Source organism: Acanthaster planci, linkage group LG16 (genome assembly GCF_054643075.1).
Source record: "Acanthaster planci isolate LZ-2023a linkage group LG16, COTS_SCS, whole genome shotgun sequence".
In the NCBI taxonomy this organism is placed as follows: Eukaryota; Metazoa; Echinodermata; class Asteroidea; order Valvatida; family Acanthasteridae; genus Acanthaster; species Acanthaster planci.
The window spans coordinates 1,311,641-1,335,855 of NC_141792.1; the positions used below are offsets into that span (position 1 = coordinate 1,311,641).

At 42.8% G+C, this 24,215-nt stretch overlaps 1 protein-coding gene across 1 annotated transcript; it reads left to right on the forward strand.

Annotated features, from left to right (window-relative positions):
* The first annotated feature begins 851 nt into the window (after window positions 1-851).
* On the forward strand, window positions 852-23,381 carry LOC147796384 (uncharacterized). Its single transcript, XM_087147418.1, has 2 exons — window positions 852-1,148; window positions 21,443-23,381. Exons 1-2 carry the CDS (start codon window positions 1,041-1,043, stop codon window positions 21,629-21,631), a joined length of 297 nt encoding a protein of 98 aa, XP_087003544.1. The 5' UTR covers window positions 852-1,040; the 3' UTR covers window positions 21,632-23,381.
* The last annotated feature ends 834 nt before the right edge of the window (window positions 23,382-24,215 follow it).

Here is a 24,215-nt window from a genome sequence, read left to right on the forward strand (position 1 = left end):
AATGCACGCGCCTTGTTGGTCGGAGAGGCATGCATGCTGCGGGCGCATGCGCACCACCTGTTTACGAGCGTTGTGCAACCGCAGGAATGGCTTCTAACTCTGGTAGTTGAATCGTGCTGTTGTCAACACTTCATTTTTTTGTCAATTGCGGGTAATGGATCCGTGTTTCGCGTGGATAACATGTACATGATCAGACACATATTGTGATTTTGGCCACAGGGCAAACTGAAACAACAGAAATAAGAAAGCCGAACCACCGCTCGATTTCACTGAAAGACTGGCTGCGTTTTTCTTTGCTGAAATTGTGCATCAGTTCCCCCATGTTCTCTAGACCACCGAACCACAAAGGTTGAAGAGTTTCTAAAAACTACCTAAGGCTGGGTTAATGGACTTGTAGAACTTTTCCATCAGCAACATGAATAAGAAATCATAGTATATCGTTGAATTGTAGCGTCGCAAAGCTAACAAGCCAAACTTGTTGGCGCTGATGTGCGAGGTTATTTTCGTCGCTTTGTTGTACCACTCACAGTCATTCATTATGGATAGCAATTTTGCCGCATGCTTATCAATAAATTAGATCCCGCTCTTAAACAAAATTGCCGACAGAAACCTTGTTATGCGGAAAAAAGTTGCGTCGATATGAGAAAAATTTCTACGTAAAAATACGAGAGCGACAGGCCAAAATTGTCCACATTTTGTTTATTGCGAGCTGCCGGCGGATTTTAGTGTGTGCGTGTGAAGCGCGTGCTTGTGTGTGACAATAACGTAGCCGTGACGTCACTGAACTCGTAGCCAATCAGACGAGAGTCGTGGACGACACACCGCCCCCTAGTCCGACCGAGTTAAAAAGCACGACAACCGCTGCAGCTCGACACAGACACCTTCGGCGGACGCGGTGAAAGGAACCTCAAATTCGGCGAGTCCACGTAGAGAACGCACGCGCACACTGAGATCTCAAGACACTAAGGCAGGAAGAAACGAGAAGGTTTCCTCTTCTTTTGGTACAGGCAGCGCCCGTCTCGGTCCACCTACCCGCCAAAATGAATACCTCGCCATTGTTGCGGCTTATAGTTCTGTCGCTCTGCGCTCTCCTAGTCGTCAGTCAGGTGGATATCATAGGGGACAGCGACCTGACAGATGTCGACGGGGTGAGTACATATCTCATTGTCCAGACTGTGACGTTCCTTTTGACAGTGAAACAACATTATGGGTTTAAGGATAGAAGCTGGATTGTGCGGAGGTTGTGGCTTGATGGAGCAGAAAGCTTGCCAGATATCCTGGCCATTTTTGAAAAATGCATTGGCTAAGTGAAAAAATGCAACTGCCGATCGATTTGGTTAGCTTTTGGAATCACCTTCAAATGCTGCGATTTTGAGCAAAACACTGCCAGCCATATTGCATACTTGACTTCATACGCTACAGCTTGGCTATGAGTCTGCAGACTTGGAAAAAATTTACAAATTGGTGTTTATTTGAAAATGTCCGGACTGTCAGAGAGAAACATCACCGTCACTTCATATTCTTGAGTGTTTGTAAAATGTCAACTGACACATATTCGTGTATTGTAATTTGGCAAGTGTGCCAGTTTTTTTCTGCTAGAACGCAAACAATCCCGTCATATATTTAGAGAGTGACTGCCAGCAATAATCGTACAGTAAACAAACCACTGCTTTATAACTATCCCACCTCGAAGAAAAGTGCCAATGCCATTTTCAATTTAACCATTTACCCTATTACTACTTTTGTCATCAAGGTACCGCTTCCCAACTTTCCGCCCTTGAAATCATTTCTCATTCTGTGGTTTTTCATGAAACTTTCATAAATGTTAGACTGGTTCATTACACGATATGCCAGACACCGTGGCCAAACTTGGAATAAAAAACTCATTATTCCTACCAATATTGCACTGACGCTGACCGTTCTCCCGTAACTAACAATTAAACGTTAATAGACCTGGCACAGCGCGCTTGCAATTATCCAGCAATTACGGTAACCGGCAGGAAGAGGTAAGCAACAGTCCCAGACCATTTTGCAATGCACCAGGAATACACCAACAAGACCACAGTGACAATATTCTTCCCCGATTAACGTGGGCGAATGAGCGACGGCCCTCAGTCTGATTGGCTGGACGGCGTAGGGGGACATGACGAGGCGCTCATGTTTTGGCGGCATGTTGACGGAACATTTTACCCAGGCTCTCCTAATCGTATCATTAGCACCGACTGCACACATCATAAATCGCCGCCAAGAGAAAACATATACAAGACCGTCGTCCTACAGCAACAGAGCCCTATTTTTCCCCCTTTTCCGCGGCGCAGTACTCATGAAAGTGGAACTGGCCACCTCACCCAAGACAAAAGCCCTCTCAATTTCCAAGCACGTATTGTTACGCTCTCAACGTCTTATTCAAACTGATCCTCATCCAGGATCGCATTGTAAAAGAAAATCCATAATTCTTCTCATTTCCATAAGGCTATGTAGTTCATCCCCAGATTGAATTTCCACATTGGAAAACTGATCCAGGTTGCCAGATATTTTATAACTTTCTTTTCCAAGATGCAGCGATCGTGCCTTCTCTCTTTTTACTACCCGAGGTGCTTTCTATTGCGGCAATGGCCATTCGTATTTTCGTTGTGTGGTAAGCCCCGTGGTCTTAAATTCGAGGTGTTTTTTACAATGCCTTAATCAGGGTATATTTTATGCCCTTAGTCTCCACAAAAGCTCATTTATGTCCGTTGTTAACAGGCTACATTATGATGTAACTGCGCCACCTGAGCCCGTTGTATGTAGGAGGTATGGGGAGACCCGTTTCTTGTGCGTCGTTCAGTGCCACCTAGAAGTGGCGCGATAGGGAAAATAAAGAGATGGCCTTACATGTAATTTGATAGCGACCGTCGTACCTAGCATCAGAAATTGGATGAAGGCAGAGGCTTTTTACGCAAGTCCCCACAACAATTGGTCTTATCTTGCATGTAGCATTGCTCGGCTGTCATTTTTTTTTTCTTCGCATGCGGTCGTCTGTTTTGAACGAACTGCTTAACTTGATCAAAACTTAATGTAGCGTGCTGCTATGACACGCTTCAGCGGAATTGGTTTTGGCTTTGGCCATGATGCCTTTACATCATCTCCGACCCCCTTTTGTCATCACCGACAATACATTCAGTCAGGTTTTCCCCGCAGTGAAACCTTGCCTTTTTCCCACTCGCATTTGAATCGGCAGTTTCATCTCAGGTGAGATACAAGCCTTCGAAATTTCCCCCAACACCGCACTTGAAATACATTTTCCCCGGACCCTCGTCGGGGTAAGATAACAAACAGGAAGATCAGTTTCATCTTGAAGCTCACCCTGCCGTGTGCCTAGCTTGTTCCAATGATGGATGGCAACAAATCGAGCACGGGCGATCCTTCCAAGTCCGGCGCGTGCTAGAAAGGGCGAAAAACTTTGTTCCTCTGACGCGCGCGCATGCGAAGTCGTCGAGTTGGCCGCATTGCTGTCGAGCATCAAACCCGGCACGCGCCATAAAAGCAGCCCGGAGACATCCGAATGAGCGGAAGAAAAAATGTTATCCGTCTTTGAAATTGGAGTCACTCTTGGAGCATTTTGCGAGAGGAGTTTAAGAATGTCACCGCTGTTAACTTCGCGACTTTTGTAATGGTGATTCTTGTGAAAAGTTCAGAATGCAAAGGTTGCAGGTGACGTCATGGAAAACAGCGGTATTACAGGGCGATTGGGCGCAAGATCGTTTGAAGACCGATCAACTTTCTGGTTTGCTATGAATGGTGGTTACCAAAATTGGGAATGATCTTTAAATGAAATGTTGTAGAATGACCAAAGTATCGATTCTTCTGTTTCACATCAACCAAAAGCTTGTGTACATCCAGCATTAGTTCCAGGATAAAGGAAGTTGCAGTGAGAAACTTGGTCTTTTCAATGTTATTGTCATATTTTTTTTTTCTGAATAAAAATGTTCGTTCAATGTAAATATTGTTTTAAGATGTCTCTACATTTTCCGAATTTCGCACTCAAGCGTCGACCACAAAATGAGGGAACACAAAAAAATGTAATTATCTTTTGTATAATATTTCTCCCCTTTCTTCTCTGCCATCATGTGTCACTCTCTCTTACGATGTGGCGTGGTGTTCATTAGCGTAATTGTCGCATTCACGTCTGGAAACTCGCGCGTCCCAAAGTACTAAATTGGGTTAGCTAATTATGGATAATGCCCCCAGCAAAGGTATTACATTGTATCTCGAACTGGTAATTGCTTTTTTTCTTGAATGATCATAAACTGCTAATGAAACGCCAACACAAGTGTGACGTAATACGGGGAGGATTGTATCAAGGTTGATACGTTTCGAATTCGAATTCTCGTCATAACTTCCCGCGCTCATTTCAAGAGCAGGCCTGGGAGAATACAAGGACATCTCCTTTTCATAAAGGGTGCGTGCAAGACGATTGCGGCGGGTTGTGTTTCGACACAACACGGAAGAGCCGGAAAATATTTGGAATCAGTCCGGCGAACAGTGGACGGATTCGCAGTCGCGAAAAAATTTATGGCTCGGGGCTTTCGGAATTGGAGCCAGGAGAAATGACTGTCGTTAGTGAAATGGATGCTCGTTTGGTTTATTCTGTGTCTTGTTGATAGCAGACATTGGTTTCCCCCTCCCCTCAAAAGGATGACTATTCTTGCTGCTAGTGAACGCCTCATAAATTTATTCTCTGTCGATCCTCTAAATTGCTGCGCAGTATTGAACATTGGACCTCATTCTTGTTCATTGTATAACTTTTACTTTTTCCAGAATCCACTTTTTCACCAAAGATCTTAGCCCATCACATTAGAACACCACATTTATTTCTTAGTTTTTTAATTGTTTTATCATCATCAGAGAGACCACATCGGAGAGAAATTGCAAAATTGTATTCCGTTGTGACTATTCTCTATTTATTATTTGTTTATTTCGTAATGTTCCTGGATGTAAACATTTTTATTAATAATAAATAAAAACAACAACTGAATAACAAAACAATAGCAACAATAATAATGACAACTACACATACCTGCAATATTAAGCTGACGTCATTTCTGATTTTTTTGGATTTTAGACAACGGATTCGGGGACCCTCCCGAAGTTGTCGCACAGACGCCAGGAAAATAATTGTTTTCCAGTGGATTACACGTTGGCAAAGATAATCATAACGGAAGCCAAAGCTAATTATAGAATCATTCCTAAAATATTGTGACCACCAAGTACGCGGCAGAAAACTCGTTTCTTGTGCAAGTTACCATATGGAAGGCTAGAAATAACCATACCAGGGTCGACTATGGGGGTCGAGGTTGAAAACGATGTATAGACCCTGGGAATGGGGGTGTGAGACCCGCTCAACAAAATGAAACATCACCGTGTACGCTTTACATTCCTTTCTTCCGATGAAATTAGAGAGACTACTCTGAAATTTATTTCCAGACTAGCAGTTTTTGACATCAAATACAGAGTAAAAAAGGGCGTCTGATTGAGCGATGGACTCGCTAATTGGTTTTTGGATTGCGCCAGGAATCAAGACTAGGAACCTCCATTTAAGATCTCCATCCATCATGTCCACGACAACATATCATCTCCTTGTGTACGCCGCTGGACGGCCAATTGATGTGTGTTTTGGCTGCAGTGTTCCGTAATCAAAGGAAATTAAACTCCAGGTCTTACACACCCTAATGTTTACTAAACACGCAAATGTCTCGTTGCACTTTTGGGGTATTTGGCGCTCTTACGTCTGTTGCAATATGTGCAGGGGTATGATTTCGCTTTATACTTCTCTTTTTGGGTTAATGAATCCCGAACCGGTGGGACTCCGAGAGCGGGTGATCAATTCCACTTGCAACACCGGAAGAGACTGCGCTTGATGTATGGTTGCCGTGATTAGACATTGCGTTGGCGCTCCCTGATTACTGTGCCATGTATCCCATGTGACTTAGTGAACATGCACAACTTCCGTCGTGTGTGAAATCGCCTCCTTTGCGCACAGTCAACGCTGGGTTTGGACAGAGGTCATACGCATGTGTAAGAGATCACGTGATTGCAGCAAGACATCCTTTGAAATACTTTGAAAGCAAAATAAAACTGAAGCGATTCTCCTCAACTTCGTTGCACTTTAATGCAGTGTTCCATTTATCAATTATGATAACTTAGAATTTTATGATATAATTTTTTGTTTTGGGCGAGGACTGTGTACGTTTCACTTCTTAATTTTTAAAATTAAAAATCGGAAATAGTTACTTCAACGCCACTTAACTGTTGGATTACGTGTGTATCACAGTTTTCAGGGTGAACTGAAAGATTTTCCAGCTTCCTGTGAAAATGTCAATCGTGCTATTTTGTTATCAAGGTAAATATAAAACAGCCATTTTATAAAGAATATTATATAAAACAAATATATGTATTTCCATGTCATTGTCGCCAATTCACAAATCGGCAACGGTAGTTACATAGATGCTGAGGTTGTGGTAGTTACTGTTTTTTTTTCTGTCGATTTGGTCAAATGCTCGCAGGGGAAAAGCGTGGCCAATTTGCGGTTAATTTTCTCGGTATCAACTCCCATCACGCCGGATCAGTAATAGCCAGGATTATTCCAAACTTGAAATGAAAATGACCCTTCTAAATTGGAGATTTCCTAGTCAACTCCCCGCGGCCCAAACCGTACCCTACTCGATTGCTGAAAGATTTCAGTTTGTAAATACGATTTTTTGGTTAACCTCAAGGACGTCCTTGCACGGCTGCGGGATATAGTATCCGGGCTTTCAGACTCAATTGTGGGGACCGATCGCTCACTGGCACGCTGTCCCTGCGCTGAGGCCGAAAATGCTTGCTGGCCGACGCTCTTCCAAGATTCTTCCCGCTTGCTCATCACGTCACGAGTCAGCGCAGGGGCACGGGTGCCCAGAAAAGTAAACGGAATGATAACCTGACCGAGCAAAATAGAACCCCTTTGGTTTTTTCCCGAGCTGTCATCACGGGTTATTCCCGTCTATATTCTACCTGCCGGCTGACTTGCGCAGGCCCGCTCGTTCGTCGTTGGGAACAGGCGGGGATGGAGCCCGATTGATTGACCGCCCCGGGCTGTTTTACCCGATTTGTCAGCTCCGGTTGAGTCCAGTTATTTACCTGCCGATTTGTTGGTTTAGAATAATGAGCACAAACAGGAAATCAGCCCTTATTAGACTACCCAGCGACCTTTTTGTTTATCCTGTTAATGGACAGTTATAATGAAAGGGCCAGTGTGCCTTGTGTGGCTACAAAGCAGCCGCAGAGACGCGCATGACAATAGAGAGGCAGAGCTGTTCATAAAGAGAGTTGCGACATGAATGTCTCTGTGGTTGGAACCAACATGGTGGATTGTGCATCAGTGCACGTGGACAATTAGCACGCAATAGCTGCAGTGCTGTACTTCACAGCACTAAATTAATGAACAGCCATTTTGTTTCCTCTGTCTGAAGCTGGGGCTACTCCCTCGCTATACAGCTCTTGCATAAGACCCCGAGTTGATACACTGAAAGTAATATCAAAGTGGTTATGAGCACTGTGTTTTAGGAACCAGAACGGATGTATGTCAGCACATCAGCGCTGTAAAATGGACAATTCAACATTATTGAAATTACTGTAACACTTTACTTTCGACAAGAATAATTACTGCTTTGTCATAGCGTAGGCCCAGGCCTATCATCTCATGTCATTGCCATGTACATTTTCATGGCGGAGGGTGTCGGCGTGTTTGTGTCTTATGGAATGAACATGCACACCAGTCAACAACACTTTTGCAACTCCGCGTAACAGACACCTGACCAACAAGACTGTTTGAAATTAACTTCGTCTTTTTCATTCGGTAAAATGGTAAAATTTGACCTTTTCCAGATGCTTACAAAAATCTGCAAGATTCGATCCTATCCATAGTTTCACCACTTTTGAAAAAGACCCGTCCACGAATCTTTCTAAACCACGTAGCTCGAATCAACATGGATCAGTTTTCGCAAGGTCGCATCACCGTAATTTGCTTTTGAAATTGAATTTTATTCAAGGACGTTAAGCACGTTGCGCTTCTAGTGGAACCAAGAGAGGGAAAGACATTCTTTTTGTAATGAGCCATTTGTAATTGGCCCTCCGCGCCTCTTTACCCCAGATTAGATTTTACTAAAATGCAAGATTGTTTTATTACTTATTGCTCCCCAACTTCTTGGGTAGCGCCGTCCTTGTTTATGGTCAGAAAGGATTCTTTGTCACCGTTGTTGTGTTACGACATTCCGCGCACAGTTTGGACCAGCGCTTTGTAGCGTTGGAACGGGCCAGCGTTTGGTAAAAAATTATATACATAATATGTATAATATTATAATAATAATTAAAGCAATTGTATTAGCCAGGGTAGGATTCGTTAAGTACCATCGAATGTAGAAAGATACCTGGGAATTCGGCCAAAAAAGGACTTCCCGAGACTGGTGGGATTTAGTGGAATTGAATTAGCTACCAAAAGTACGCTGTCTCTTTTATGCAAAGGGCTGGCTTCCAGTTTAAGTGAAATTTCTGTAGTTACAGGAACAGGGACCTAATAATTTCAGAATAAAGCACCTCATGCCCCCGGCAAAGGGGGTTTAATCAATGAATAACGGGGTTGATTAGCACAGGCAAAGTATTGTTAGTCGGGAAGCACAAAGAATTATAGGTAAACCTGAGCGTTTGGGGGTGCATATGCATGACGTCACAGCCGGCATGGCAACCATTCTCATCGCTATTCTGCCTTTGTGATATTCTCTACCATTTTGAAAATCAGCCTTTCGGCTCAGTTCGTGGGTGTTTGGAGTCAGCCAACTTTGCTGAGTGCCAAAACTGATGCCAAATGTAGCTGACGGTACCCCATCTAGCAGTCTTCTAAAGGCCTCTCAACCTCCTTCCTGTAATGGGTACCATGTTGTCACACCTTGTTGTCCGAAACCCTTGGTCAATATCCGAAAACGTCTGCGCCCAGCTTTGAGCTTTCTTCAAATCTAAATTGGGATATTTCCGCGCAAATGATATTCCCCCTCCAGCCACCACGAGGAAGTTATTCAGGTCGCACTTGGTGCAAATTTTTGAACTGACGGGTAGTAATGGATCTTTAATTTCTTTTGCCAATGAACGTGAAAGCCTGCACGGCCCGTCGGAATTGCAGCACATTCACCACCGTCACTCAGCGGAAAATTACCGTATGAAACGGGATATTCTGAACAAACATTTGATATACCCGCCATACCATTACGAACAAATAAACGTCTACCGTAAAGCGAGGAACAAATGTATCCTTCCTTGGCACAAAAACAGGAAACTTGCATTTATCTTCAGAGGATACCTTTGATAAAGTTGGATACTATAGAGAAAATTTGGGGGATATATGGCGTCCTTTGGCCAATTGCATGCGACTGCTTTGGAACCTGATTACTTGGTTAATAACTCTTTCATCAATGGCGTGATCTTCGCTCGACATGTATTCAGGTTGATGAAGGAGTTACCAAATAATTCCAGCGCCATTTCATTTGGAAAACAACGTTGTCTGCCGTCTATCAGGCTTTGAAATAGTGCCTGTTCAAAGTTCTTCTGTCATCAAGCCAAAAACATCATTGCGCATTTGAGAAAAAAGTGTCACATTTAACCCCTATATAGTTCGTCGTAATTAAGGTCTGATCCAGATCCGCTCATCAAGACACTGGTGTTAAGGCCAGGGATCTTTGGCCCGGAAATGCAAAGGTCTGTGCGTGCTGCACTGTTTTGAGAGGACGACTTCAATGCTCAAACATGATTAATGTTGAGTTTGCCGTGACCTATAATTATTTAGCCTATCACCGGTACTCATACCCTCTAGAGATCTAGGTATGGCATTATGGTTTATATACGAAAACCTCATACAAAACATCGTTATTTTTACCCGTTAATTAATATGACGATATACTAAAGTTTATTTTTCTTTAACTTCTTGGATACGTTCACGGTAAATCTCCAGACATCTGAGGGGTCTCTGTTAATGAAATCGTTTGGCTTCTGAACTAGACTAAGTCACCTGATCCGATTACCAGCAGCTAGTAACAAACGAGGCTTTTACAGCAAAATCCGAATATTCGGAACCTAGAAGTAATCGTATTACGTAATATATGTGCCATGATAATTAGTGAGGCACATATCGATATTGCGTTCAAGTTACCAGTTTTTCCCTTTAATAAAGCAAACTTCTCCTGTACAACGTTGGGCAGTAAACGAAGTATCCTTTAAAGTTACATTTTCCACCAGGAGACAGACTGAAAAAAGGAGAGGCAAAAAATGCTCCTCAGATTCGAACCTCGGGCAATTTTTTTCGTATACCTACTTCACTACGCAAGTCAGCTCGTCCGGACTTCTTCTTTTGTCCTTCCTTTATGCCCACGACCTAAATTGCCAATAACGAAGCTGTTATGCAGTTCAGGTGCCTATTGTAATGTATTATCGTCATGCATCGTACAGTGGCAATTTGCTTTACAGGTCTCGTTCCTTAACAGCAGTGCGTATCCACATCGGGTCACAAAACACAGGATTGGACTCAACAATGCATAACTTAGTATATTAGGCCTATGTATCATACGTCGGCCCTACGACATAGTATCGCGCACACAACACGATCCCCGTAAAAGGGACGGAAGTGTGTGTACGAGTTTTTGCATGTAAATATATCGTCGCAAGTATGTTCACAATTATGTAAAACGACTGACGACGCGAAATGTCATGTACTTGCCATTCTTATTTAGTCGTCGATTCGATTTGTCCTCGCCCCTGAGAAATTAATCGCAACAACGCATTGTTTTCTTTAATTAACTGGTTTCCGAAAATGTTTGCGTCTCAGTCTGTGGAAGTTCACTCTCTGCTCGTGCGTGGCAACAATAACATCAGCCAAGATGCCCATTTAGCTTTTCAAACCATCAAAAAAGCTCATATGTGTGACCTAGTTGTATTATCGCTTAATGACGCGTGGAATCCGCATTTGTGGATGGCAAAAGGCCAACGGTTCGCGTTCCAAATCCGGGGCCCTCGATATTGACGGGATTCCGGTTTCACTTGAGAAGAGCAGAATCCGTCTTGAAACAGGCGCGCCGCCCGAGCTGTGATGTTTTCATCCACTGGCAGTTCCGACATCTCGAGATGAAATATCGAGCGTTGCTGTGCGTCATCCGCGGTCCGGACAGAGCAGAGTATAGGCCCTCCACGTGCCTTCAGTGAAGTCGGCATTTAAGTTACCTACCCGAGCGGCAAGGACTATACGCGCCCCTACGTGTTTGTACACCTGTTCGAGAGAATGTCTTCTTTCCGTTTGTGGCGATTTTTTGCAGAGTGGGTTAAATGCAAGCAGATAAGACTTTATGCTACTAAACCTTGGAACCTCTAAAGTGAAACTTAAAGTTTCTTTAGTCGTAACAGATTCTGAACCAACAACCAAAAATATGTTCCAAATTACTGGCACAATGAGCAGTCCTGCCATGCATTGGCTTCGCGGGAGAAGGGTAAGGAGAACTCCAACCGGAAAATATGAACAGTAAAGAAGGAAAACACGAAAGAGAAATTAAAAAGTGGTGAAATGAATGAGAATCACCAAGTTGCTAAGAAAAACGCAAAATAGCGCCCCCTTTCACTGTCGATGGTGTATCAGTTCCTTGCTAAAAATCCTGACAACGCCCACTGCCTGTATCCTACGTAGGTATGAAATGACTTGAATCTGATTAGGTTTTTCTTTTGTGCATTTCCGAAGAGTATATAGTTCGTCACAAAGATTCTCTAGACGGAAGTGCCTTTAGAATCTGTGGCAACTCTGTGCGGTTGTGTAGGGGTGACACCAAAATTTCTCATTTATTTTTGGTATGAAATTGTATTTCCTGGATGAATCTGGGGCGCGCGTAAATCACATAAACACAAAAAAAGCCAGTGGATGAAGCAAAGGAACCATGGGGCTAAGTCCATCCACACTTTGGTTTGATTTGATCGATGTGATTTGATCTGTTTTGATTTTATTCCAATTGATATTCATTTCTCAACATTGTAAGATACTAACTAAAAGCCTTATGATTGAACTGTTCTAAATAATGAGAGACATGAACAGAAATGGCTTCCAAATTATTGTATTTGGAAAAAGCAAAGAGCCTTTTGACATTTCTCTTGGGTATAGAAATGGAATTCCTTTCTTTCAAAACGGGCTCCTGGAGGTTTGAAAACTAAATTATGTGCCTTATCGGCATTTCCTTCCCATTGCAATAAAACAATTTTACTGCCTTGCAAAAAATATGAACTTTTTTCTTTTATGTGACAAATATTATATCCTGCCCAATTTGATTACTTTTTCCGGCACTAAAAGGACGCTCGTTTGTATCTTGCACGCTCGCACGCTTTCTTTCGCAACAATATGAATTATATGAATATATATACCTGGCTTGCGCATGAGACCGAATGACCCAATTCTACGTGGTTTAATCGTCTGGCAAATGATTTTGCGTGATTCATGAACATTGGACTCTTGTGAAATACATGTTGACCTCTGACGAATTTTTGTGATGATCTGTTTGCCAGGGCTAATCGAAAGCCGTAAGAACTGGTGCGCTCTCTCATTTGTCAATCTTGAGAGTAGCTCGTTCCATTAGGGTCCAGATTACATAGAGAAAGGTTACCTTCTACATTGTATGCCATTTGTTAGGTCTAACCTTGAATGCTGGACGTATGGGTGTAATTGGTATGGCTGATGCTACGTCTCTTGTTGTTTTTCAGGACATAATTCCTCTTATTGTAACATGAAAATGCCCTCATCAATTTCAGAAATGAACAGGAAATGGCAGTTCGTTAGATCTTACTCTTAAAACTATTTGTGGTACCTTCTTGTTTAATAGCTGGCCACCAAAACGACACAGCAAAAAATTTCGTGTTGCGTCTCGTCAACGATGATCGTTAAGTTTACGCCAACTACCACGACTTTTGTAGCTTTTAGCCACTATATGCCTACAGCAGACGAAATTGCCCAGTTAGGAGTGTTCATTCATGCGAAATGCTGTCCAAATGTGTCCAAATTAAAAAAGACGCACACAAGGATTTTTTATTTCACGAACTAACACACATACGAAAAGTTTGTTTTCGCGCAACTCTTGTGAAATACATGTTGACCTCTGACGAATTTTTGTGATGATTTGTTTGCCAGGGCTAATCGAAAGCCTTAAGAACTGGTGCGCTCTCTCATTTGTCAATCTTGAGAGTAGCTCGTTCCATTAGGGTCCAGATTACATAGAGAAAGGTTACCTTCTACATACATTGTATGCCATTTGTTAGGTCTAACCTTGAATGCTGGACGTATGGGTGTAATTGGTATGGCTGATGCTACGTCTCTTGTTGTTTTTCAGGACATAATTCCTCTTATTGTAACATGAAAATGCCCTCATCAATTTCAGAAATGAACAGGAAATGGCAGTTCGTTAGATCTTACTCTTAAAACTATTTGTGGTACCTTCTTGTTTAATAGCTGGCCACCAAAACGACACAGCAAAAAAATTCGTGTTGCGTCTCGTCAACGATGATCGTTAATTTTACGCCAACTACCACGACTTTTGTAGCTTTTAGCCACTATATGCCTACAGCAGACGAAATTGCCCAAGTTTGGAGTGTTCATTCATGCGAAATGCTGTCCAAATGTGTCCAAATTAAAAAAAAAACGCACACAAGGATTTTTTATTTCACGAACTAACACACATACGAAAAGTTTGTTTTCGCGCAATACAAACTTTCTTAATTTCCCAAGTAAGAATGATGGATATGACTGGAGAACGGCCACTCATCTTGAGAACTTAATTTTTTTAACTTTTAATAAAGTATATTTAAATACTTTAAGTTTCATTTGAAAAAAAGTGAAAGAGAGGCTTGAAACCTAAATAGTCTGGCACCACCCCATTAAACAGATTACACTGAATATGATAGATTCAGGAAACAAGATTTTTTAAATCGCTTTCCTGTGAATAAGCTCTTTTATCTGTCAAAATCCTTCGTGGGAGCTGATTACTGTCGTTTTTATAATGGATGTCCCAGCCCCCACTCCGCTTGGATTATCTGCCCGCCCCCTCATGGTCTTGTCTTACCCACGTTTTGTCCCTATCGTTTGCAAACTGCATTCAGCGTGAAATTATACACCCACGATGACAGAACTACGTCTCTGTAACTTTGGCAAGAAAAACACCGTGCCGAGGCAAACCCTATTCAAAGTATCAGCATTCAATCTTGTACGCAATTTGTAGGTGTATTTCGTTCTGACTATGTCTCGCCTTGAAAGCGGCCAGCCGAGGCGTATATCCGACTTTCGTGTGCTCGTAATCGCGAGAGTTGGATTCTATTGAAGCCTTGACGATATTCCTTTGCGTGAGCATTGTTCGTCGAGAACGAGTGTTCAATTACTTCGAGAAGTGAAAGATACAAAAACAAAGGAACTCGGCGTCGAACCGCAGATCATAATGTTCGCCTTTACAACGACACAGCGGATCATCACCGCTAGGGGAGTGTATTCGATTACAAAGTCGGTGCTCTTCACTTGTAGAGATATTTGGTTTCGTCAACAGGGTTCGTGTCACACCGTATTGATATCCTTCCGCTTGTAGGATAAAGGGGCCAAGAAATGCACAGCGATGAACGTGCCAAGGAATATTGCTATTTCCCTTTTTGTTGGTGTAATGTAGAGGCAGGGGTTATGAAGTACGGAAACGCCTGCGCTTAACCTCGCTCCAACACTAGCCAGCTACCCGATCAAGGTTTAATGAACTGTAAGGAAAAGCGAACTGGATTTCACAACGGTAAACGGGCAGAATGCGACTCTGCGTTATCAGGCAGTGAGTATCAACTGTAGACGTTTAATCTGGGACCATCTTCTATTTGAATTCACATACGACCCTTTCCGTTCCGGGGGCATTTCCGTGGCATGAACTGGTTCATTGCGTTCTAATCATAGAAGCTTATAATTCCCGACCAGGGACAATATTTATTGTGCCTGGCCAAAACTGGTCACCAGCGAAGATGCCATACCCAGGTCACGTCGCTTGCCACTGGTTCTCCTCCTGTGTTTGAACCATGCAGATGTACTGCGGCTTCTCTCAGATCTCTCGATACGGCCGAATACCGACTCTGTTATTCGGTTTTGATTGGTACGTCACCGATTTCCGTGATGCTTTTTAAGCAAAGCCACCCGGTACGGTGTGTCCCCCCCCCGCAGAATCGATACTATCCAGGTGCGATTGTTGTCAGTTTTACACCCTCCACACAGTTATTCACGGTTTCTGCAGCCAAGTAACCGAATGACCGTAAAGGTCGTCGAACGTGCCATGTTCATAATATAAAGTTCGAAAACGGAAATGCGGGCCAGTTTTTATTGTGATCATTTTGAGGACACGAAGATTTGAAGAATCTGTACTTTTTCTGATCAGTGGTTTCCTTATTTCACGCGGGGGAACACGTCATTTGCAGTGGTAACTCGTTGCATGATTCCAAAATCCGCTGCAGAATTATTGAAACTTGATTCAGCAATTTTTGGCATTACGACTGAAAAACCTTCTCAGAGATAAGCTCATAAACATAATCCTCAATCTGCTGGTTTGTGCCAATTTTTGCTTGTACATCTTCGTTTTAGTTTGCTTATTTCCGATTATGTTTCCTTCTTCGTTTTATTTCTCAGAATAATAGATGTGACAAACAGTATAATTTTTATCACATTTTTCTACTAAAATTCGTCAATATCGTATGATGTGACCTTATAGAAAAGATCTGAGTTAAATCCACATATGTTAGCCACATTTATTCAAGGCCTATTACTGCTGCACCTAATGACTTCGAGCCATCCTTCGGTGAATGCAAACAAACAAAACCATACGGAAAACGAAGAGAAATAAAGCAAAATTCAGCAATGGATTCGGTAAGCTCGCGTATAAATAGTTTTTGACGTCACTCCAGATCCGCTGTTGACAGTTCAAGAAGTAATTATTGTTTAAGTTTTTTCCGAAATCTATTTCGAATCTAATTACATCCCCTAGTGTAGAAGAGCGAAGTTCAAGACGCACTGGCACTGAATAGGCCAACGGAATTGATGTCTCTCTTTTTCTGTTTGTTTGCATAGATTTTTAGATTGAAACGGACGCAGACCATCATGCCGAGCTCAAGGACACGCGAACGTTGAAGGCTTTTAGGGGAAATCTATTCAAGATATTAGATTTAATTACCCTTAAGGAGCTACCCGTATCAACCTCGCCGACAATGACGCCATTCATACATCAACAGAGAATGGATGCATAATTATGTTTGCCATTTTCATAAGAGGCCTATATCGAGCCACAGCAATCATTCAGTAGACAATCTGCGCCTTATGTGGGGGCGTGGTCAGGAATATGGCAGTATGACTACGCCCCTTCCCAATACACGCCAATCCCAACCCCTCCCAAAATTGCTTTTACAACCTCGTTGTTTGAGAGTACGTTTCAACTCTTTAATTGAATTAATTATATTGCCCCGAATTACAATGAAGTTCTTGAAAATATTATTACAGTATTCCTGAATACTGTCGAGCAAAAATGCTTGCAAAAAGTATACACTGGTATTTCTCTGGAACCTCTCCCGACCAGAAGGAATAAGATCCAGAATTTTAGGCATATCCCCACACAAAATTATTGTGGGGAAATTGAAGGCAGACAACGTAAAATGTCCGACCTTCGCAAACGCAGTTCCTTATCTGCACCTTCACTGCGACCGCTGGATTTTCCACCTCATTTTGCATTCTAAGCATGCACATTCATTCATTTGTGAAGCTGTGGAAGACATTGATTAAAAATCTCACAGCTGTGACTCTGAGGCTGGCAGATTTATTGTAGGTTTTTTCTGAAGGCATGGAAAAAATCCCAATTGATATCAAACCTGAGACAGGGTTAAAATATATTAAAACTGGGTCCGAACCCGAAGAATGTACATCAATATTTGACGTTGGGTGACCTTCTGAGAAATTAGTTCGCTAGCGCGGGATGATTTTGCGCTGCGACTCTGCGTTATGCTGGTACATACCGCGAATAAAGCACACGAACCGGGGGTCACGTTCACGCATATTATCCTCTACGGTCATAATACGTAAAGCTGCGATGTTAATGTTAAATGAGCCAGTGTCGGGGGTGTCTCAAATATAGCATCTACCCCGTCAAATATCGGCCTTGAAATGACAAAATGTTATAAAAACTAGGTGTGGGCGTAGAGATACGGATGATTTGCACACATTTGCAAAGTGTAAGTCCGGTCGAAGGGAAATGTGTGTAACTGTGCCTCGTTTGTATTTTGTTGTAAGCAGCTTTTCCTATGACGATGAAAAATAACCTTTTACGACCTTGAGTTAAAAACCTGACATTGCCCAAGAAGATGTGCATAATGCATTAATTTACCGCTTTTACGTTGTATCTCAACTTATAGCAGTATAGTAGACAGTTCCATAGATTACCTCAAATTTGACCAAATATTGCAAAACCGGGCACCTGTGCAAACGTGCAAGTTTGATACAGCACTCTCTAAGTTTTCATTTTAAAACGTGTCTGGTTCATCGTGCCTACAGGCCACGCAGTCCTTGTTATTGTCAAGTTTGCACAAGAAAAAACTAGCGGGGCGTCGCGCAAGGCTGTCCCGGCCAATTTCAGGTATACGTCGTTTGCCCAGTGCCGTTGATTTACGGCAGGCATCAGCTAGATTGGCAGCCTGTGCTTGAAAGAGCTATCTTTCAGGATTATTGTGTTGCGCGCGTTCGATCGGCAGTGTCGTTGTATGATTATGAGTGAAGAACGGCCACTCAACTCGATAACTCACGAAAGAAGAGTAAATCTTGACTATTAACGCGAATCGTGTTTTATCCTTCTGTCGTTTCACAGCTGCGAGATACCCCATTTCGAACACCCCCGTCATTCGTACGGGCGACTGTGAATGTTTTGACCCACAAAGTCGGCTGATCGGACCCCTCCAACCAAACCTCCGCCGCGCCGGCAAATTGGAATTGAATTGCTGATTCTGCCCTTTCGTGCCAAAACCAGAACTCGTATAAGGGTAGAGATCGCTCACTTTCCCCGTTGCGCCATTTGCTGTTCGTCTCGAGGCCCTCTTGACAAACCGTAAATCGTTTATCAATAATTCCCGTCGTCGTGTCATTTTCAAGCGTATGCCGTCTGCTGTTGCTACATCATCGCCTCGCTCTGCTCCCCAGCCAGCTGCTGCATCGCTTGGGATTTCGTCGACCCGAGGTAGCAAATATCTCAGCTAAGATCTCCAGGGAGGTATAGAAATAAGGCGGGAACTGATGCTTAAACGCGCCAAAAATCTCTGCAGGGAAGGGGGAACGACGACGCGACATGAATGAGCCCAGCATTGGAATTGGGTTTTTAATATTTTATCGTCACTGAATCGCGGGTATCCTGCTACGTCACCTTTTCCAATGGTGCCACTTCAAGGTACAGTCCCTCCATTTGAAGCTATCCAAAAAGTAATTGATGAAAGTAAGCTTGAAAACCATACTTGGTTTAAAGTACGTTATGGGGCTAAACTCCCCGTTAAAATTATTCTCTCTGGCAGGCTGTTATGTTGAGGAAAACAATGAAAGGAAGCCATTTCCAACGATGCCTCTAAAGACGTCATAATTTTTTGAAATTGGCATTAGAGGCGCGCGCAGGTACTTAACATTGCGTAACTGCATACGACTGAACGTGAGAACGGTGAAATTGAAATCCTGAGAAAAAAATCTATGACCATACAGTATTCACTGAACTGAAACCTCATCAGGTTTGTTCCTAGGCACCTTTCTTTAGATTCTGAGTAATTTTGTTGCCTAAAAGGAATGCACAAATGGAAAATGATAGACTGTACCTTTAAAGAAAGACAGCGAATGGGGACTGCTGGTTTAGCGTCGTTTTACGCAGTGTACCACGTCCGATGAACAACATAGCGTGCAGTTCTACACTTGATGAAATAAAACTGTGCTGAAATTGTACCATTTTTACCGTAGTCCCTATTTTCTTTTTCAAATGATGAAAAAACGGGTAAAACCTGCCACAAAATTAACATTTTATGGATTCCAAAAATTAACCGATCATAATCCTACCTCAAACGCTACTCTCAAACTGTGTTTGCGTTGATAATGTGTCGTTGATATCTGCTTTCTACATCGATGTCTAATTGGCCTTGCTTACAATCGAGGTCTATAGAACTTTATTAGAACTTTAAATTTTCGGGGGCACATTCAAAGATGGGTTGTGTTGAACATGTTTAGGAAACCTCCCTACTGAAGGCTTTACTCCTAGAAGAGCATGTACCCGAACGCATTACCTGCGACTGAACGTGTCCCTTCAAGAGACAAATATATTGTTTTACACATGGATGACGCTTCGGATTCCAGGCGACATAGCAAAGTGTCGGTAATGAAAATCCTAATAAATCATCCCAGGAAATGTGCCTTACTGTTCGACTATGTTTCGCCTCTACCGGAGGGTACGAATGCAATGTCGACCTGTTGTAATTTAATCGTGCGAGTGTATGTTACTAATCTGACATGACATTTCCCACCAGAAATGGATGAGGGGCTCTCGCTATCCGTCTGCGACGCTAAAAATACGGTTCAACCGTGGTCACTGCCTAGGATCATGGCTCGCCGTCGCCTGGCCGATGCGAACAGTGGGGCTTCTTGGAGGTCCGTGGCAATGAAAGGCGCGGTGTTTGTCGGGGTCACCCTTTTCTCCCTGCTCCACCCCCCCCCCCTTCACCTGACGCATGAACCTCTGGTGTGGTATAGGCTGGATGTCCAAGTGTCAATTTGGCGCCAAAATTAGTCCCTCGCATGCATTTGGCGCAGTCTGTGCTTTCTACTTGGCAACCCCTCAGACACTGCGTGTAATCGGAGACCTATTCAGCACCCGGGGGTTTCGTTCGTCCATCAAATCGGACCGAGGTCCCTGGCCAACATGAGATCAGATCTCAAACCGCTAAAACTGGCACTTTTCTTTTATGGAAAAACACGATGCAGTGTCAGTGTGAAGGCAAAATTAATTGGGAGATGGGACACAGCGGGATGCCGACAAGTCCGTTTCGGGACATCAGCGGCCATTTTGTAAAGCCTCGACGCCCCTGTGAGATCTTTGGGAACCGATCCGGACGTTGTGTCAGCTCTAATTCCGGGGTCCACACTCTCTGGCGCGTGCGATCCTCCAATCGTGCCAAAGTGGATTACAAGAGTGAGATGGTTTCCAAACAGCCGCACCTCTCTCCCCCCAAAAATGTTGACCCACAAAAATCTAGGTTTCTGTGGCTCAGCGTTTCGCGTTAAAAAGTCACAAACGATGCCGTTTTGACCCACCTTGTCACTTCAGTATAGCCGAAGGGGAAAGAGTGCGGCTCGAGCGCCGACTACGCAAATAGTATCGGAAGTCGCTCCCATGATTTAAGTGGTAGTGTCGCCCCTGGGTTTGTGAAAGAAACCGAACTCGATACATTTTTCGTCACAGCCCTAGTGTGCCATAAAACTGTGGGGAAAAAAATTATAAACGCAGAAAAAAGCGACCAGCGGTCAGTCATGTTTAAGGAAGAGATCAGCTCTCAGCTCCCAGTCTCTACTGTTTCTATTGGTTTCCGGCTAAACTAAGGGGTTTATTTTCGGGCCTGCTCCAAAATGCATATGGCATGCTTATAGAGTGGCTTATTATTAAAGTAATGTTTTAAAGCTGAATTTCACCAACTCATGCTGTCCAGTTCTTTGAGGATTTTTTATTGTTGTCGTTTATGTTTCTGAATTTCGTTGATCTGTTGTGTGTTCTGGTCGATGGAAAGCCTGTGTCTACAGATTCTTGGAAATTGTTGTTAGGGTGGTTTATATCAAATGGTTGGTGCAACTCAGCTGTCTGATCACTGTCCTGTTGTACAGGTCAGAGGCCTGTGTCGCACTTTATCATAAGCAAGGCTGTTTTTTCTTCCTTTTGTGATATTTAAAGTTATTCGCTGCCGAAACGTGACGCCATTTCCTGTTTCCTCCCAAAGCCAGGCTCACTTCCTGGACAGCCATGCAGCTTATGCAGTATTTATAATGCCTGTTCGCACAGCACAATATAGTAATATTATACCTCGATGGAATAACTTTGGAGAAGATTGGTACACAATGACCATCAACGTTGTTCAGCTTTTTAAAGGAAGGTCGAGTAGATAACGACTACTGTATTCACGGTTCACACGCACAAAGCGTGGATTGGTAATTATGGTGGCGCCGAAATGACTTTGTGTGACGTCATATCCTTTACAACGTATGGAAGACCTATCAACCCAGACATTTCGTTTTCCGTGCCAAGTAAAATAACCCGCTTTTCTGTTTCTTTTTTTCTCTCTTGCCTTGCAGACCAGCGTAGGATTCATGGGTCTGCTTAGCCGAGCCAGACCACGATATCTCAAGCTACTACAGGAGCACCTTACTAAACGCGCCCAGTCGACGGACTTGAATGGCGCCGCTAACGCTGCCAAGAGGAGATCCAAGAACGCCCGGTGTATGGCCGACTTCTGGAAGGGCAGAGGCCTGGTCGACTGCTAGATGGAGAAAAAAATAAGATCTATTTATAGCCATCGTATGGAACCGGATTCAACCGGATCCGTGCGGACAAAACCAGTTTCTAAAGATGGCTGCACCGGACTGTTTGGACTACAAAACTGTAAACATTGCTGTACATAAACCGTAATAAAATCGGTCTGCAAGAGGGAAAGCGATTGTATGAGGTTTTTTCCTGTGAGAAGTTATTTTCCAAAATGGATCGGTTTCAGAGGGATACTTTCCCTTGGCTTTACATCAACAGTATCCCTTGTGAGACGTATCACAAAGGGTACTGGTGAATTTCAGGTGGGCCTAAATTGCCGTGTGGACACAGACAAGCAAGGGAAAACGGGCCAAAACTAGGTGGGAAAAAGCTATAGAAGGGAAATTCGCCAGAATCTACACAATATTAAGGCTAGTGCAGATCCTCTTTGTATCAGCAATAGGAAAATTAATACACTTCAGATAATGCACCTTTTTGCATGACTTCGGCTTTAACTCAAAATGTATCCTCCTTTGCACTCTTGCTTTAGTAAATTTGTTGAGCAAATCATCCTTAGCGAAGAATGGCTAAGGCCTTTATTTGGGCTCCGTAGATGCGACAACTGCGGAATCGTTAATTCACGTGCCAATGTCATAGTAATCTCTTGTGAGGAGTAACTCATATCTACTGAATTCATCTATTGTCCTCGTTTTAATTGTTATTCGCTGACTTTCCACCCTTCATTACGGAATGTAGTGCAACTAAAAATCAACTTGGTCAAACTTAAATACGATTTGACTGGTCATTTTTATTTTTCTTTCACCGCGATCCTGTTGAATTTTAAAACTTAGAGCTTGTGAATAAGTATTTTTGACTTTTGCTTTGAAAACATAGATCTTACATTTACGTATTTAAGTATTCTAATATTGATCAGTACTGTCAATTAATGTCTTAGATTTAATGGTCTCGCACTCAGTGCCCTCTCAGACTGTTCTTTGGCAAGCTTTCCCCCCTAGGGCGCCCTCAAGAGAATAACTAATTTCAGTAATCAAGCGAACATATTCTCAGAAACGAGATTTAACCGATTTTTCACCCATTTCAAAGAAGTCTGTCAATGAGTCAGCACACCTCTTCAAACGAAATAGAAAATCAGTAAATAGAAGCGTATTCCCGAAGCTTATGTAGTTAATCTGAACGACTTTACTTCTTACCGACACCAGTGGGCCTTACTTCAAAGGTTCAGGTTCCAGACTATTTCACATGTAGAACATAGCCCGAACATAGTCGCCAAACTGACGCAAGTGATTAACACTGATGTTTGTACTATTTTGTTTTAGTCAGTGTCAAGAATTTTTGGCTTATGTCATGAGTCCAAAATAAGAACCATATATTTCATCCTGCAGCAAATTAGCACGAGAAAATTTACCAAACTGTTACATCTTTCTTAGGGTCGGTTGCACCTCCGTTTGTTTGTGCACTGTAAACAACTAAAACTGTTGTTAGTTTAAAAGAACCATCTTCGCAGTTAGAAGTGTTATACATGTAAGTAAGGCCGCTGCAGATTTGAACAATATTGGTTGGAATTATTCGTAATCATTGATTTGTCCGTGTCTTCAATTAAACTGGAATTATATGATGTGAATAATTTTTCGAGTTCAAAATTTTACTTGTGTAAAAAGGCCAAACTGATAATAGACGAAGGGGTGTGTTTGTAAAACTATAGAACAAATGGCGATAATAAATATGGATTGAGTCATACAGGAAAAGCAAGGCCTATTATGTGCTGCAGAGTTGTTGAGATGTTTAATTTTTTCTACTCTCAAAAGAGAGCATCATCTTCTAAGCAATGACAACAAAAGGAAAAGTGCAACAACGGCGGGAGGAAACGTATTCAGCCACAATACAGTTCGTTACTGTGAAGTTTTCGTAACGGAAACCGTGCCCAGTATGGCATCAGAACCATTGGGACTGCGGAGCGTATTAGTGGGCGCTGTTGTTTAGTCATTCGCGCGTGTTCGATGCAGTTAATGACGAGCAGAACAGCAGCTTCAATTCACCAATGATAATTAACAGCAGTAACACCGGTACCACAGCAACTTCTTTCATTATTCCAGGTTTGTAAAGCTAGGGTATATTGGCTTTCAGCTTGAGAATGATGAAACATCGCAGTTAGTCTACAGCAGAATTGTTTTAAGTTAAGTTTAAAAAAAAAAGAACCGGAAAGCTTGAAACCCAAAATAGTCAGGCCCCACCCCATTTAACAGGTTATAATTAAACAAAATAAATTCTGGCATCATGGCTTCGCCGCGATTACGGTCTCTAGTTAATCATGATTTCTGTACGTGCCCATTGCAAATATACGCATGCACTAAACGCTAACCTCGGACCAAGAACATGCTTCAAGAAGAACATGGAGAGAAACATCCAAAGATTAGGTGGGAGCTGGGGTTAAAAAAAAAAGCCCCAATAAAAAGTAGACAATCGATAAAGACCGTCAATACAAGTGACCCAAAATCAAAGTCTGGAACTCTCAAAGGTGTGGCCAGGGCCGGACTCCGTAGGCTGTTGGCATCCGTTATCACGGGTAGCCTCCCAACGGTGCCG